General features: G+C 42.2%; 1 protein-coding gene across 1 annotated transcript in view; it reads right to left on the reverse strand.

The window, feature by feature from the left end:
* Positions 1–1,463: 1,463 nt before the first annotated feature.
* LOC124716715 (cuticle protein 16.5-like) overlaps positions 1,464–12,825 on the reverse strand; it is a 12,525-nt gene continuing 1,163 nt past the window's right edge. The window contains exon 2 of the mRNA XM_047243257.1: positions 1,464–1,834. Coding sequence (XP_047099213.1) covers positions 1,464–1,834 — 371 coding nt within the window. The remainder of the gene's footprint in view (positions 1,835–12,825) is intronic.

The following is a 12,825-nucleotide window of genomic DNA, read 5'->3' on the forward strand; positions in this document are numbered from 1 at the left end:
TAGCAGAACTGAACGTATGCAGACATTTCGCTCTTTATTCTGATCAACTCTAAACTAACACATAATATTTTTAGCGCAACGCAATCTGAGTTTCAAAAATCCCTACAAAAGAATGGCCCTCACTAACAATAACCTATACCTTTCATGAATGACTTACCTCACAATAATCTTCGTTACTCGAAGTACTACAATACAGCGAGCGCCAATACTGCCAGCTAAATAAAAGATTCTAACTACTGAAGTCACTGACTACTGATTAGCATAGTTAGTAAATGAAAGATTTTGATAGAGAACAAACAATGTATTTACCTTAATAGTGTCCAAATGGTCCAAATGGCTCTGAGCACTATGGGACTTAACATATGTGGTCATCAGTCCCCTAGAACTTAGAACTACTTAAACCTAACTAACCTAAGGACAATACCCAGTCATCACGAGGCAGTGAAAATCCCTGACCCCGCGGGGAATCGAACCCGGGACCCCGGGCGTGGGAAGCGAGAACGCTACCGCACGACCACGAGCTGCGGACGGTGTACTGACTTTAAAGAAATATATTACGACTGTGGCCCCGCATTATGAAAACATTATTAGATATTTTCTGAATCCGTGCTGACTATGTGTCAGTAAATCGTTTTCTTCGAGTTACTTCATAATGTTCGAATACATCACACACATCCATGCCCGAGGCAGGATTCGAACCTGCGACCGTAGCAGTCCCGCGGTTCCGGACTGAGCGCCTAGAACCGCTAGACCACCGCGGCCGGCTTTAATAGTGTTCAGAAGTCATTATATATATATATATATATATATATATATATATATATATATATCAGTTCATGACATCCAGTCTTACAATATTACTGTCTCTGTCCAGATCATCCGCTCTCAGAACTCCGCCATCTCTCTCCCCACATCCACCACTGCTGGCTGCTCACATCCAACTGCGCAACGCTACGCGCTGTTGACAGCCAACTGCCCATCACTACAATGGCGAATATTACAACAATGCAAACTAGCCACAGACTGCACACAGCACAGCCAGTGATTTTCATACAGATCGCTAGGTGACGTTACCAACATAAAAACGTAAACTGCTTACTTACACAGTCAACGTTGTCAAAAGCTTAAAGAGAGTATTCCAGTCAACGTTGTCAAAAGCGTTCTCTAAGTTTGCAAATGCTAGAAACGCTGGTTTGCCTTTCCTTAATCTATTTTCTAAGATAAGTCGTAAGGTCAGTAGAGTTTGCAGTATTAATAACAAAATGAAAAAATTGTATCTGGTATTATGTATAAAGTTTTTATTTAAGTACAACAAGCAACCAGAGCCCTTCTGGGACGCTGTGATGACTGAGGTACAATAAATATTGCAGTTATAAAAAAAGAAAGATTACGCTGAGACGAGAGGAGGAACTCGGAGAGGAAGATACTCCGCTACGGCGGCTGGAGCAATCGGCAGACAGTCTTCAGCCCAGGTAGCCGTATCCCGCGGCTGCCGGCTTAGCGTAGGCCGCTGCCGCAGGGGAGGCGAAAGCCGCGGGTGCAGCCGCGTACGGTCCGACTGGGGAGGCGGCGTAGGCTGCGGGGGCGGCGGAGTAGGCGGCCGGCGCGGCGGCGTAGGCGGCGTGGGGGGCGGCGTAGGCGTGCGCGGGGGCGGCGTAGGCGGCTGCGGGGGCGGCGTAGGCGGGCGCCGGGGCGGCGTAGGCCGGCGCCGCAGGTGCTGCCGCGTAGTGGCCGGCCAGGGAAAGCGGCGCTGCGGCGGCGTAGTGCGCCGGCTGGCTCCTGAAGAAGTAGTTGTACGGCGCCACCAGGGAGCCTGCTGCTGGTACGGCCACGCCTGCAGAGAGACAACGCCTCGGTAAGCTCTACTCGCGCCTCGCTGTACTGCCTCCTTAACCTGACGAGGATGGGCTCAGACCTCAGTTAATGTGATGAGTACAATCAGTGCCCGGCCGACCGAGGATTGACGTGTGTTTCACGTCTTTTGGACAAAGAACATACCGGGTGATCAAAAAGTAATTGTCTAGATATTGAAAACTTAATAAACCATGGAATAATGTAGACAGAGAGGTAAAAATTGACACACTTGCTTGGAATGACATGGGGTTTTATTAGAACCCAAATGGAGGATGGCGCTCCACCCCATATTGCTAGACGCGTGAAAGATCTCTTGCGCGCGTCGTTTGGTGATGATCGTGTGCTCAGGCGCCACTTTCGTCATGCTTGGCCTCCCAGGTCCCCAGACCTCAGTCCGTGCGATTATTGGCTTTGGGGTTACCTGAAGTCGCAAGTATATCGTGATCGACCGACATCTCTAGGAATGCCGAAAGGCAACATCCGACGCCAATGCCTCACCATAACTCCGGACATGCTTTACAATGCTGTTCGCAACATTATTCCTCGACTACAGCTATTGTCGAGGAATGATGGTGGACATATTGAGCGTTTCCTGTAAAGAACATCATCTTTGCTTTGTCTTACTTTGTTATGCTAATTATTGCTATTCTGATCAGATGAAGCGCCATCTGTGGGACGTTTTTTGAACTTTTGTATTCTTTTTTTTTTTTTGTTCTAATAAAACCCCATTTCATTCCAAGCATGTGTGCCAATTTGTACCTCTCTATTATTCCGTGATTTATTCAGTTTTCAAATTTATACTGACTTTTGATCACCTGGTATATACAGGGTGCGACTACAGCAATCACTTTGCTTATGAAATACAGTGTGTTCGGAAATTCCCATTACGGATTTCTAGGACGAGTAGGGGGGAATGAGTACACAATATTTTGAATAGGAACTCATATCTGGAAAGGTACCTGAGCCATGGCGACTGGCGGTAGGGTGTTCTACTTGCATCGCTGATATCGATATTCGGCTGTCTTGCTATCTACCCCCCCCCCCCTCCCCCCTCACACACACAACGGTTTTCCGGGTGAACGTATGACGTGGCAATCTCCGGCCGGCGTTCTACGAGCCAACTTGTCTTGAAAACAAGCCCGCGTCCCTAACCGTGCATGGGCCTCGCGGTGCTCGCCGCCCTTCTATTTTGTCGCGCCGGATGTACGGTGCCAATCATTGGGCGCCTTGACGTGCAGAACTGCGGTGGGTTCGTCGTCTCACGCTGAACAGCTTCCCAGCTCATCATTAGCAGGCTCCAAGTAACGTATGACTTTTATTCTGTGTTCAACTAAGAAGATTGTTGAAACTTATTGTGGCATGGTTCTGAACTTCGTTCCACAGTGGATGTTTTAAGGAGGCTGATGTTCCTCATTTCGTTTCTCATCATCTGTGGAGTGTATGTTTTGAGTGGTTTCCATGCAAATTTTAACTTGTTTTAGGACATATTGACCGCTTTGGCACTGGTTGCGGTTGTGTACGCATCCGGCAGCCTTGGAGTTAATGGTTTAATCATTTGTTACGGCAGGATTTGGTATGTTTATTTAATGTTGAAAGTGCCTTAAGGCAACTGGAATTGATCTCTAAGTTTCCTGCTAATTTACTGGGAGACGGGTAATGTTAGAGTATTGCTCCATAAGAATTTGGGAGCATGCTTATTATATATTTCAGTGTGGCTCTGATTTGACCTTGTTTTCATTGCAATCTATTTGTGCTGCAGGCCATTGGTTAAGCCTGCTCGTTTCCTGGCGTCTGTGCAGTTATGGATTCTCGTCAGGACCACTCATTGTGAGGCCGGTTGGACTATATATAAATATATACCGCCTAGCTTGCTTCCAAATAATGCTGTGGGCCTTAACGCTGTTCTCCAAAGTTAAGTGCAATTTGGGAATCATTCTGAGTCATTATGTCCGTTAGTTAAGCGAGGCCACTTTGTTAAAATTAGCGTTTCTGTAAGTCATTTTACTGGTTGAGTTATTACTAGCCATTCTTATTTAACACTTATGTTAATCATTTGTGTATCTTTAATGAATGCGCAACTTGTTATTTTTCCTGTGTGCCAGTTTTGCGACCTTGGTTGGCCCACTTTGCACTTTCAGTATAAGTGTGTTTCACTCTGGACCTTTATGCGGGCAGTTCAGTTTTATTAAGCTTTAAAGTCTTTGTTTCTTTAATGAAGTTGTGGTATTATGTGGCTGTGTAACTTTGGTGCTACTAGATATGGTTAAACAAGAACGATTTTTTATCATTCATCATTTCACCGTGCCTACTATCTACGATTTTGATTGCGCAAGCAAAATAGGATTCTTTTTCGTGTTTATGTAATTCAATTAAAGTGAAGATTTGTATATTGCATCAGTAAGCGGGCAAAGGTCCGAATTGAAGTTTATAATAAAATCTATTTTGAGTCAAATTCAAATTGTAAAACAATCACAAGCTTGTCCATCACTAGTGACCCTGGGCTTCCTATTTCTTTGAAATAACTGTGGTGAGATTGTAATTTTTGATTTTCTAAAGAATTGAGTAGTACCGCGGTTCAGTGCCGTTTCCGCTTTGACAGTTTCAGATCAGATATTTAACTCATCCATTTCACTTCAGAAACTGAATTAAGCACGACGCAATACAATTATTAGGTAACGTAACATCCATTTTCACATAAACACATTTGTTCGTATTAACATTTAAACATTACATGTTTGCATTATTCCAAAACAAAAAGGAACCCATCGTGCTGTATGTACAGAACAGTACTGATCCATTACAACAGTGACTAGATGTGGCGACCTCTAACATTGTTACAGACATTATACCTACGAAGGATGTTCTGGTATACACTCTCCATCCCACCTGGTGTCTCATCAGTTTCTAGTGAAGTGGACAGTACTCGTGCCAGCAAATCTTCTTCTGTCTCTGCAGGAGGAAGGCAGACATTGAGTGACATCAAATGTCTACCTAACTTAGTACACGTTATACCGTCTACTGTATTGTATACCAGGTCAAGAAACTCTGAGACTTTTCTCTTTCCGTTAGCAGACATGGAGGCGTTACACATCTGAATTGAAACCGTACACTTCCAGACATGGGCTCCTATTAGCAATATTATGTACTCACTCCTCTCTACAAGTCCCAGAGGTTTGTAATGGGAATTTCCGAACACCCTATATACGTATAGACTGAAATGTTAACTGCTACATTTCAGGTTGGCTGCAATGAAACAATAACTCGCAACTGTTGTTCAGCACTGGCGTTAGTGTTCAAAATGGTGGCACCCACAACAGGAAAAGCTCACTGTGTCATAGAATACACTAAAACATCATCAGCAATCGTTGTTGAAAGGTATTTTGGGACCAAGTCTGGGAAAGTAGCATCACATGATCACAACATGGCTACATCTACATCTACATCTACATCTGCATCTACATCCATACTCCGCAAGCCACCTGCCGGTGGTGGCGGAGGGTACCTTGAGTACCTCTATCGGCTCTCCCTTCTATTCCAGTCTCGTATTGTTCGTGGAAAGAAGGATTGTCGGTATGCCTCTGTGTGGGCTCTAATCTCTCTTATTTTATCCTCATGGTCTCTTCGCGAGATATACGTTGGAGGGAGCAGTATACTGCTTGACTCCTCGGTGAAGGTATGTTCTCGAAACTTCAACAGAAGCCCGCACCGAGCTACTGAGCGTCTCTCCTGCTGAGTCTTCCACTGGAGTTTATCTATCATCTCCGTAATGCTTTCGCGATTACTAAATGATCCTGTAACGAAGCGCGCTGCTCTCCGTTGGATCTTCTCTATCTCTTCTATCAACCCTATCTAGTACGGGTCCCACACTGGTGAGCAGTACTCAAGCAGTGGGCGAACAAGTGTACTGTAACCTACTTCCCCTGTTTTCGGATTGCATTTCCTTAGGGTTAATCCAATGAATCTCAGTCTGGCATCTGCTTTACAGACGATCAACTTTATATGATCATTCCATTTTAAATTACTCCTAATCCGTACCCCCAGATAATTTATGGAATTAACTGCTTCCAGTTGCTGACCCGCTACATTGAAGCTAAATGATAAGGGATCTTTCTTTCTATATATTCGCAGCACATTACACTCGCCTACATTGAGATTCAATTGCCATTCCCTGCACCATGCGTCAATTCGCTGCAGATCCTCCTGCATTTCAGTACAGTTTTCCATAGTTACAACCTCTCGATATACCACAGCATCATCCTCAAAAAGCCTCAGTGAACTTCCGACGTTATCCAAAAGGTCATTTATGTATATTGCGAATAGCAACGGTCGTACGACACTCCCCTGTGGAGTAAATATTGATTTTTATCTTGCGTACTGAACTACGTGTCATTGTTATTTTAGGTACACTGTACTTTCACGCTATTTAAAATAAAAAGTCAAAGCAAATTTTATTCTTTTAATTATTAACTTGTCGAAGTAGTAACCTAGGAAAATTTACCAATTTGTTGTTTGTATATATTTTATTTTTATTTTTATTTAAAAAAAAAACATTTTTTTTAGACGTCAATGTTTTCTCTCCCCCCATGAACCATGGACCTTGCCGTTGGTGGGGAGGCTTGCGTGCCTCAGCGATACAGATAGCCGTACCGTAGGTGCAGCCACAACGGAGGGGTATCTGTTGAGAGGCCAGACAAACGTGTGGTTCCTGAAGAGGGGCAGCAGCCTTTTCAATAGCTGCAAGGCAACAGTCTGGATGATTGACTGATCTGGCCTTGTAACAATAACCAAAACGGCCTTGCTGTGCTGGTACTGCGAACGGCTGAAAGCAAGGGGAAACTACAGCCGTAATTTTTCCCGAGGGCATGCACCTTTACTGTATGATTAAATGATGATGGCGTCCTCTTGGGTAAAATATTCCGGAGGTAAAATAGTCCCCCATTCGGATCTCCGGGCGGGGACTACTCAAGAGGATGTCGTTATCAGGAGAAAGAAAACTGGCGTTCTACGGATCGGAGCGTGGAATGTCAGATCCCTTAATCGGGCAGGTAGGTTAGAAAATTTAAAAAGGGAAATGGATAGGTTGAAGTTAGATATAGTGGGAATTAGTGAAGTTCGGTGGCAGGAGGAACAAGACTTCTGGTCAGGTGACTACAGGGTTATAAACACAAAATCAAATAGGGGTAATGCAGGAGTAGGTTTAATAATGAATAGGAAAATAGGAATGCGGGTAAGCTACTACAAACAGCATAGTGAACGCATTATTGTGGCCAAGATAGATACGAATCACACACCTACTACAGTAGTACAAGTTTATATGCCAACTAGCTCTGCAGATGACGAAGAAATTGAAGAAATGTATGATGAAATAAAAGAAATTATTCAGATTGTGAAGGTAGACAAAAATTTAATAGTCGTGGGTGACTGGAGTTCGAGTGTAGGAAAAGGGAGAGAAGGAAACATAGTAGGTGAATATGGATTGGGGCTAAGAAATGAAAGAAGAAGCCGCCTGGTAGAATTTTGCACAGAGCACAACATAATCATAGCTAACACTTGGTTTAAGAGTCATGAAAGAAGGCTGTATACATGGAAGAACCCTGGAGATACTAAAAGGTATGAGATTATATAATGGTAAGACAGAGATTTAGGAACCAGGTTTTAAATTGTAAGACATTTCCAGGGGCAGATGTGGACTCTGACCACAATCTATTGGTTATGACCTGTAGATTAAAACTGAAGAAACTGCAAAAAGGTGGGAATTTAAGGAGATGGGACCTGGATAAACTGAAAGAACCAGAGGTTGTACAGAGTTGCAGGGAGAGCATAAGGGAACAATTGACAGGAATGGGGGAAAGAAATACAGTAGAAGAAGAATGGGTAGCTTTGAGGGATGAAGTAGCGAAGGCAGCAGAGGATCAAGTAGGTAAAAAGACGAGGGCTAATAGAAATCCTTGGGTAACAGAAGAAATATTGAATTTAATTGATGAAAGGAGAAAATATAAAAACGCAGTAAATGAAGCAGGCAAAAAGGAATACAAACGTCTCAAAAATGAGATCGTCAGGAAGTGCAAAATGGCTAAGTAGGAATGGCTAGAGGACAAATGTAAGGATGTAGAGGCCTATCTCACTAGGGGTAAGATAGATACTGCCTACAGGAAAATTAAAGAGACCTTTGGAGATAAGAGAACGACTTGTATGAATATCAAGAGCTCAGATGGAAACCCAGTTCTAACCAAAGAACGGAAAGCAGAAAGGTGGAAGGAGTATATAGAGGGTCTATACAAGGGCGATGTACTTGAGGACAATATTATGGAAATGGAAGAGGATGTAGATGAAGATGAAATGGGAGATATGATACTGCGTGAAGAGTTTGACAGAGCACTGAAAGACCTGAGTCGAAACAAGGTCCCCGGGAGTAGACAACATTCCATTGGAACTACTGACGGCCTTGGGAGAGCCAGTCCTGACTAAACTCTACCATCTGGTGAGCAAGATGTATGAGAGAGGCGAAATACCCTCAGACTTCAAGAAGAGTATAATAATTCCAATCCCAAAGAAAGCAGGTGTTGAGAGATATGAAAATTACCGAACTATCAGTTTAATAAGTCACAGCTGCAAAATTCTAACACGAATTCTTTACAGACGAATGGAAAAACTAGTAGAAGCCAACCTCGGGGAAGATCAGTTTGGATTCCGTAGAAACAATGGAACACGTGAGGCAATACTGACCTTACGACTTATCTTAGAAGAAAGATTAAGGAAAGGCAAACCTACGTTTCTAGCATTTGTAGACTTAGAAAAAGCGTTTGACAATGTTGACTGGAATACTCTCTTTCAAATTCTAAAGGTGGCAGGGGTAAAATACAGGGAGCGAAAGGCTATTTACAATTTGTACAGAGTCAAGGGACATGAAAGGGAAGCAGTGGTTGGGAAGGGAGTAAGACAGAGTTGTAGCCTGTCCCCGATGTTGTTCAATCTGTATATTGAGCAAGCAGTAAAGGAAACAAAAGAAAAATTCGGAGTAGGTATTAAAATTCATGGAGAAGAAATAAAAACTTTGAGGTTCGCCATGACATTGTAATTCTGTCAGAGACAGCAAAGGACTTGAAGAGCAGTTGAATGGAATGGATAGTGTCTTGAAAGGAGGATATAAGATGAACATCAACAAAAGCAAAACAAGGATAGTGGAATGTAGTCTAATTAAGTTGGGTGATGCTGAAGGAATTAGATTAGGAAATGGGACACTTAAAGTAGTAAAGGAGTTTTGCTATTTGGGGAGCAAAATAACTGATGATGGTCGGAGAGGATATAAAATGTAGACTGGCAATGGCAAGGAAAGCGTTTCTGAAGAAGAGAAATTTGTTAACATCGAGTATAGATTTAAGTGTCAGGAAGTAATTTCTGAAAGTATTTGTATGGAGTGTAGCTATGTATGGAAGTGAAACATGGACGATAAATAGTTTGGACAAGAAGAGAATAGAAGCTTTCGAAATGTGGTGCTACAGAAGAATGCTGAAGATTAGACGGGTAGATCACATAACTAATGAGGAAGTATTGAATAGTATTGGGGAGAAGAGAAGTTTGTGGCACAACTTGACCAGAAGAAGGGATCGGTTGGTAGGACATGTTCTGAGGCATCAAGGGATCACCAATTTAGTATTGGAGGGCAGCGTGGAGGGTAAAAATTGTAGAGGGAGACCAAGAGATGAATACACTAAGCAGATTCAGATGGATGTAGGTTGCAGTAGGTACTGGGAGATGAAAAAGTTTGCACAGGATAGAGTAGCATGGAGAGCTGCATCAAACCAGTCTCAGGCCTGAAGACCACAACAACAACAACAACAACAACAACAACAACAATGTTTTCTCCTATCTATTTAAGAACATACGACATGCTCCAGCTTAAAATATTTGATACATTCTTGAGTAATGTTTGTCATTGTCTAGATATTATTATTCATGCAATTTTTTAGCCTTAATATTGGATGAGGTAATGATGCAATACTGTTGATTATGGAAAATTGAAACTTAAGATTTCCATGTAATTTTTTTCTCAATGAAAACATGTCAAAACATTCCAGCTCTATTATCTTGCTGATTGTAAGTGTCCTTTTCATTTTATTATTTTTCCTTCTTTTCTTTGTTTTATGCCTCCTTTTTCGTGCTCTCAGCGAAACTTTTAGGCCTAATATCACCTGGCTGCGGCGTAACAATTCTGTAATTTTACGATTTCCAACAACACGCTCGTGTTGAATAGCGGAAAATTTACGACTGCAGTGAAACTTCTTCGTATCTGGCATTGTATGATGTAAAATTGTCAAAATACTTAGTCGCAACAACAAGTTCTCAACACGAATGCACGCGAAAATTATAAGCAAACTCAAGTAATCTACTTGTATCGGCAGAAAGACCGAGGGCAACAAATCCCTGCTCATAGTAAATCGATATATTCTTCAAGGCTGTTATACAACCGAGTTGCTATGGAAACAGCGGCGCCAGAATTAAATAACTAGACATTATGGGCAACGTTTTGCATTTGACAGTAGTATGGCAGCTAGGCATTCAGTCCCTGCGTTTCTTTACAAAGCCATTTATGTCCGAAAATGAGAGGTAATATACATTAGTTATGTATCGTTAGAAATAGAATTTTTCTAAATAAAAACTGTACATTTTGAGGGCCCTCATGATGTCCAGGTCCTCTTAAGTGAGGCGATGCTGCCGGAATGAGATTAGTAAGTGAGACACTGTAAGTAGTAATCGTGTTTTGCTACTTGGACAGCAAAATAACTGACGACAGACGAAGTATAGACAATGTAAACTGCAGACTGGCTATAGCAAGAAAAGCTTCTCTGAGAAAGAGAAATATTTTAACATCCAATATAATTTTAGTGTCTCTAGGAAGTCTTTTCTGAAAGTATTTGTTAGGGCTGTAGTCTTGTATAATAAACAACACAGGCAAGAAGAGATTTGAAGCTTCTAAAATGCGGCGCCCCAGAAGAATATCCAAAATTAGTCTGGTAGGTCAAATAACTAAGGAAGGAATTGAATTGATGTGGTGTTTAATTCGACGGCTGATTTGATAGAGCTTTCCATGCTACTCTGTACTTTACAAGCCTCTTCATCTCCGCAAAACTAGCGCAACATACGCATCCATTTCGACTTGCTTACGGTGTTGAAGCCTTGATCTTTACAATATTTACCAGCCCCCCCAACCCCCCCCCCCCCCCCCACTCATACACACGTTCTTTGCCAAATTGACAGTTCCTTGATGCCCCAGGATAGGTCTCAACAACTGATCCCTTCTTTTAGTCCAGCAATGCTATAAATTTCTTTTCTACCCAACTGGATTCAGTACCTACCCAGTTGCCGCTCCATCTATCCATCTAATCTTTAGCACTCCTTTATAATACCACGTTTTCAGGTCTTCTATTCTCTTCTTATTGAAATGTATATTGTCCATGTTTTATTCCCATGCAAGACTACACTCCAGGCAAATATCTTCAGAAACGAGTTCCTAACACTTAAATTTATATTAGGTGTTCACCAGTTTCTCTTTTTACAGAAATGTTTTTCTTGCTATTGCCGGCCTGCATTTTACTTCTTCCCTACTACGACCATCATCAGTTACCTTGCTGCCCAAAGAACAAAACTCACCTATTATTTTTAAAGTCTCGTTTCGTATTGTAATTCCATCACCATCGTCTGACATAATGAGACATCATTCCACTGTCTTTGTTTTACTTTTTTCTCTGCTCATTTTATAACCTCATTTCAAGACACTATCCATTCTGTTCAACTGTCTTCGAAATCATTAGCCGTCCTTGACAAAAATAGGATGTCATCGGAAAACCTCAAAGTTTTTATTTCTTCTTTCTGAACTTTACTTTCCTTTTGAAATTTCTCTATGGCTTCGTTCACAGCTGGCTCGATTCACAGATTGAATAAGATCCGGGATAGACTACAACCCTGCCTCGCTCCCTTCTCAATCACTGCTTCCCTTCTAAGACCATCGGCTCTTACAACTGCAGTCCGGTTGCTTTACAAGTTGTAAGTACCTTTTGGTCCCTGTGTTGTATCCCTGTTACCTTTAAAATTTCAATGGTTGCACTTCAGTCCATATTGTGAAGAGCTTTCTCTAGATGCTGTTATTGTAGGTTTACCTTTCTGCACTCAATCTTCTAAGATAAGTCGTAGGTTCAGTACTGTGTCACGTGGTCCTACATTTCTCCAGAACACAAAATGATGTTCTCCCAGATCGACCTCTATCAGTTTTTCCATTCTTCTGTGTAACACGAGTCAGTATCTTGCAACCATGAGCTATAAAGCTGATGGCACCTTGTCTTCTTTAGCACTGGAACTGTTACATTCTTCCTTAAGTCTGAGGGTATTTAGTCTGTCTTACATATGAGGCGTGTTTCTTAAGTAACGTCCGTTGAACATAAGTACACAACGAAAGGTTATTTCAAAAAAGTAAATTTATTTTCAGAATGTACATACTTTACTCTATTTTTCGACGTAGTTGCCAAGTTTGTTCAAACGCGTGTCATACCTCTCAACCAATTTTAAAATACCCTCTTCATTAAAACTTGCCGCCTGCTCCGATAACCAAGAGTTCACTGCTCTTTTCACGTCGTCGTCATCATTGTAACGGTTGCCACTCAGGTGTTGTTTGAGGTGGAAGAACAGATGGTAATCGCTCGGCGCAAGGTCAGGACTGTAGGGTGGGTGGTCCAAAACTTCCCAGCCTAAACTGTCCAATAAATCGCGGGTCTGACCTGCAGTGTGAGGTCTTGCATTGTCATGGAGAAGGACAATTCCCTTTGTCAGCATGCCGCGTCTTTTATTTTGAATCGCTCTGCTTAGCTTTCTCAGGGTATGGTTGGCAGTATGCTTCTGTATTGATAGTGGTTCCTCGTTGCATGAAGTCGACCAACAAAACACCATGGCTATCCCAAAACACCGACACCATGATTT

The sequence above is a fragment of the Schistocerca piceifrons genome, chromosome 9 (genome assembly GCF_021461385.2).
Source record: "Schistocerca piceifrons isolate TAMUIC-IGC-003096 chromosome 9, iqSchPice1.1, whole genome shotgun sequence".
NCBI lineage: Eukaryota > Metazoa > Arthropoda > Insecta > Orthoptera > Acrididae > Schistocerca > Schistocerca piceifrons.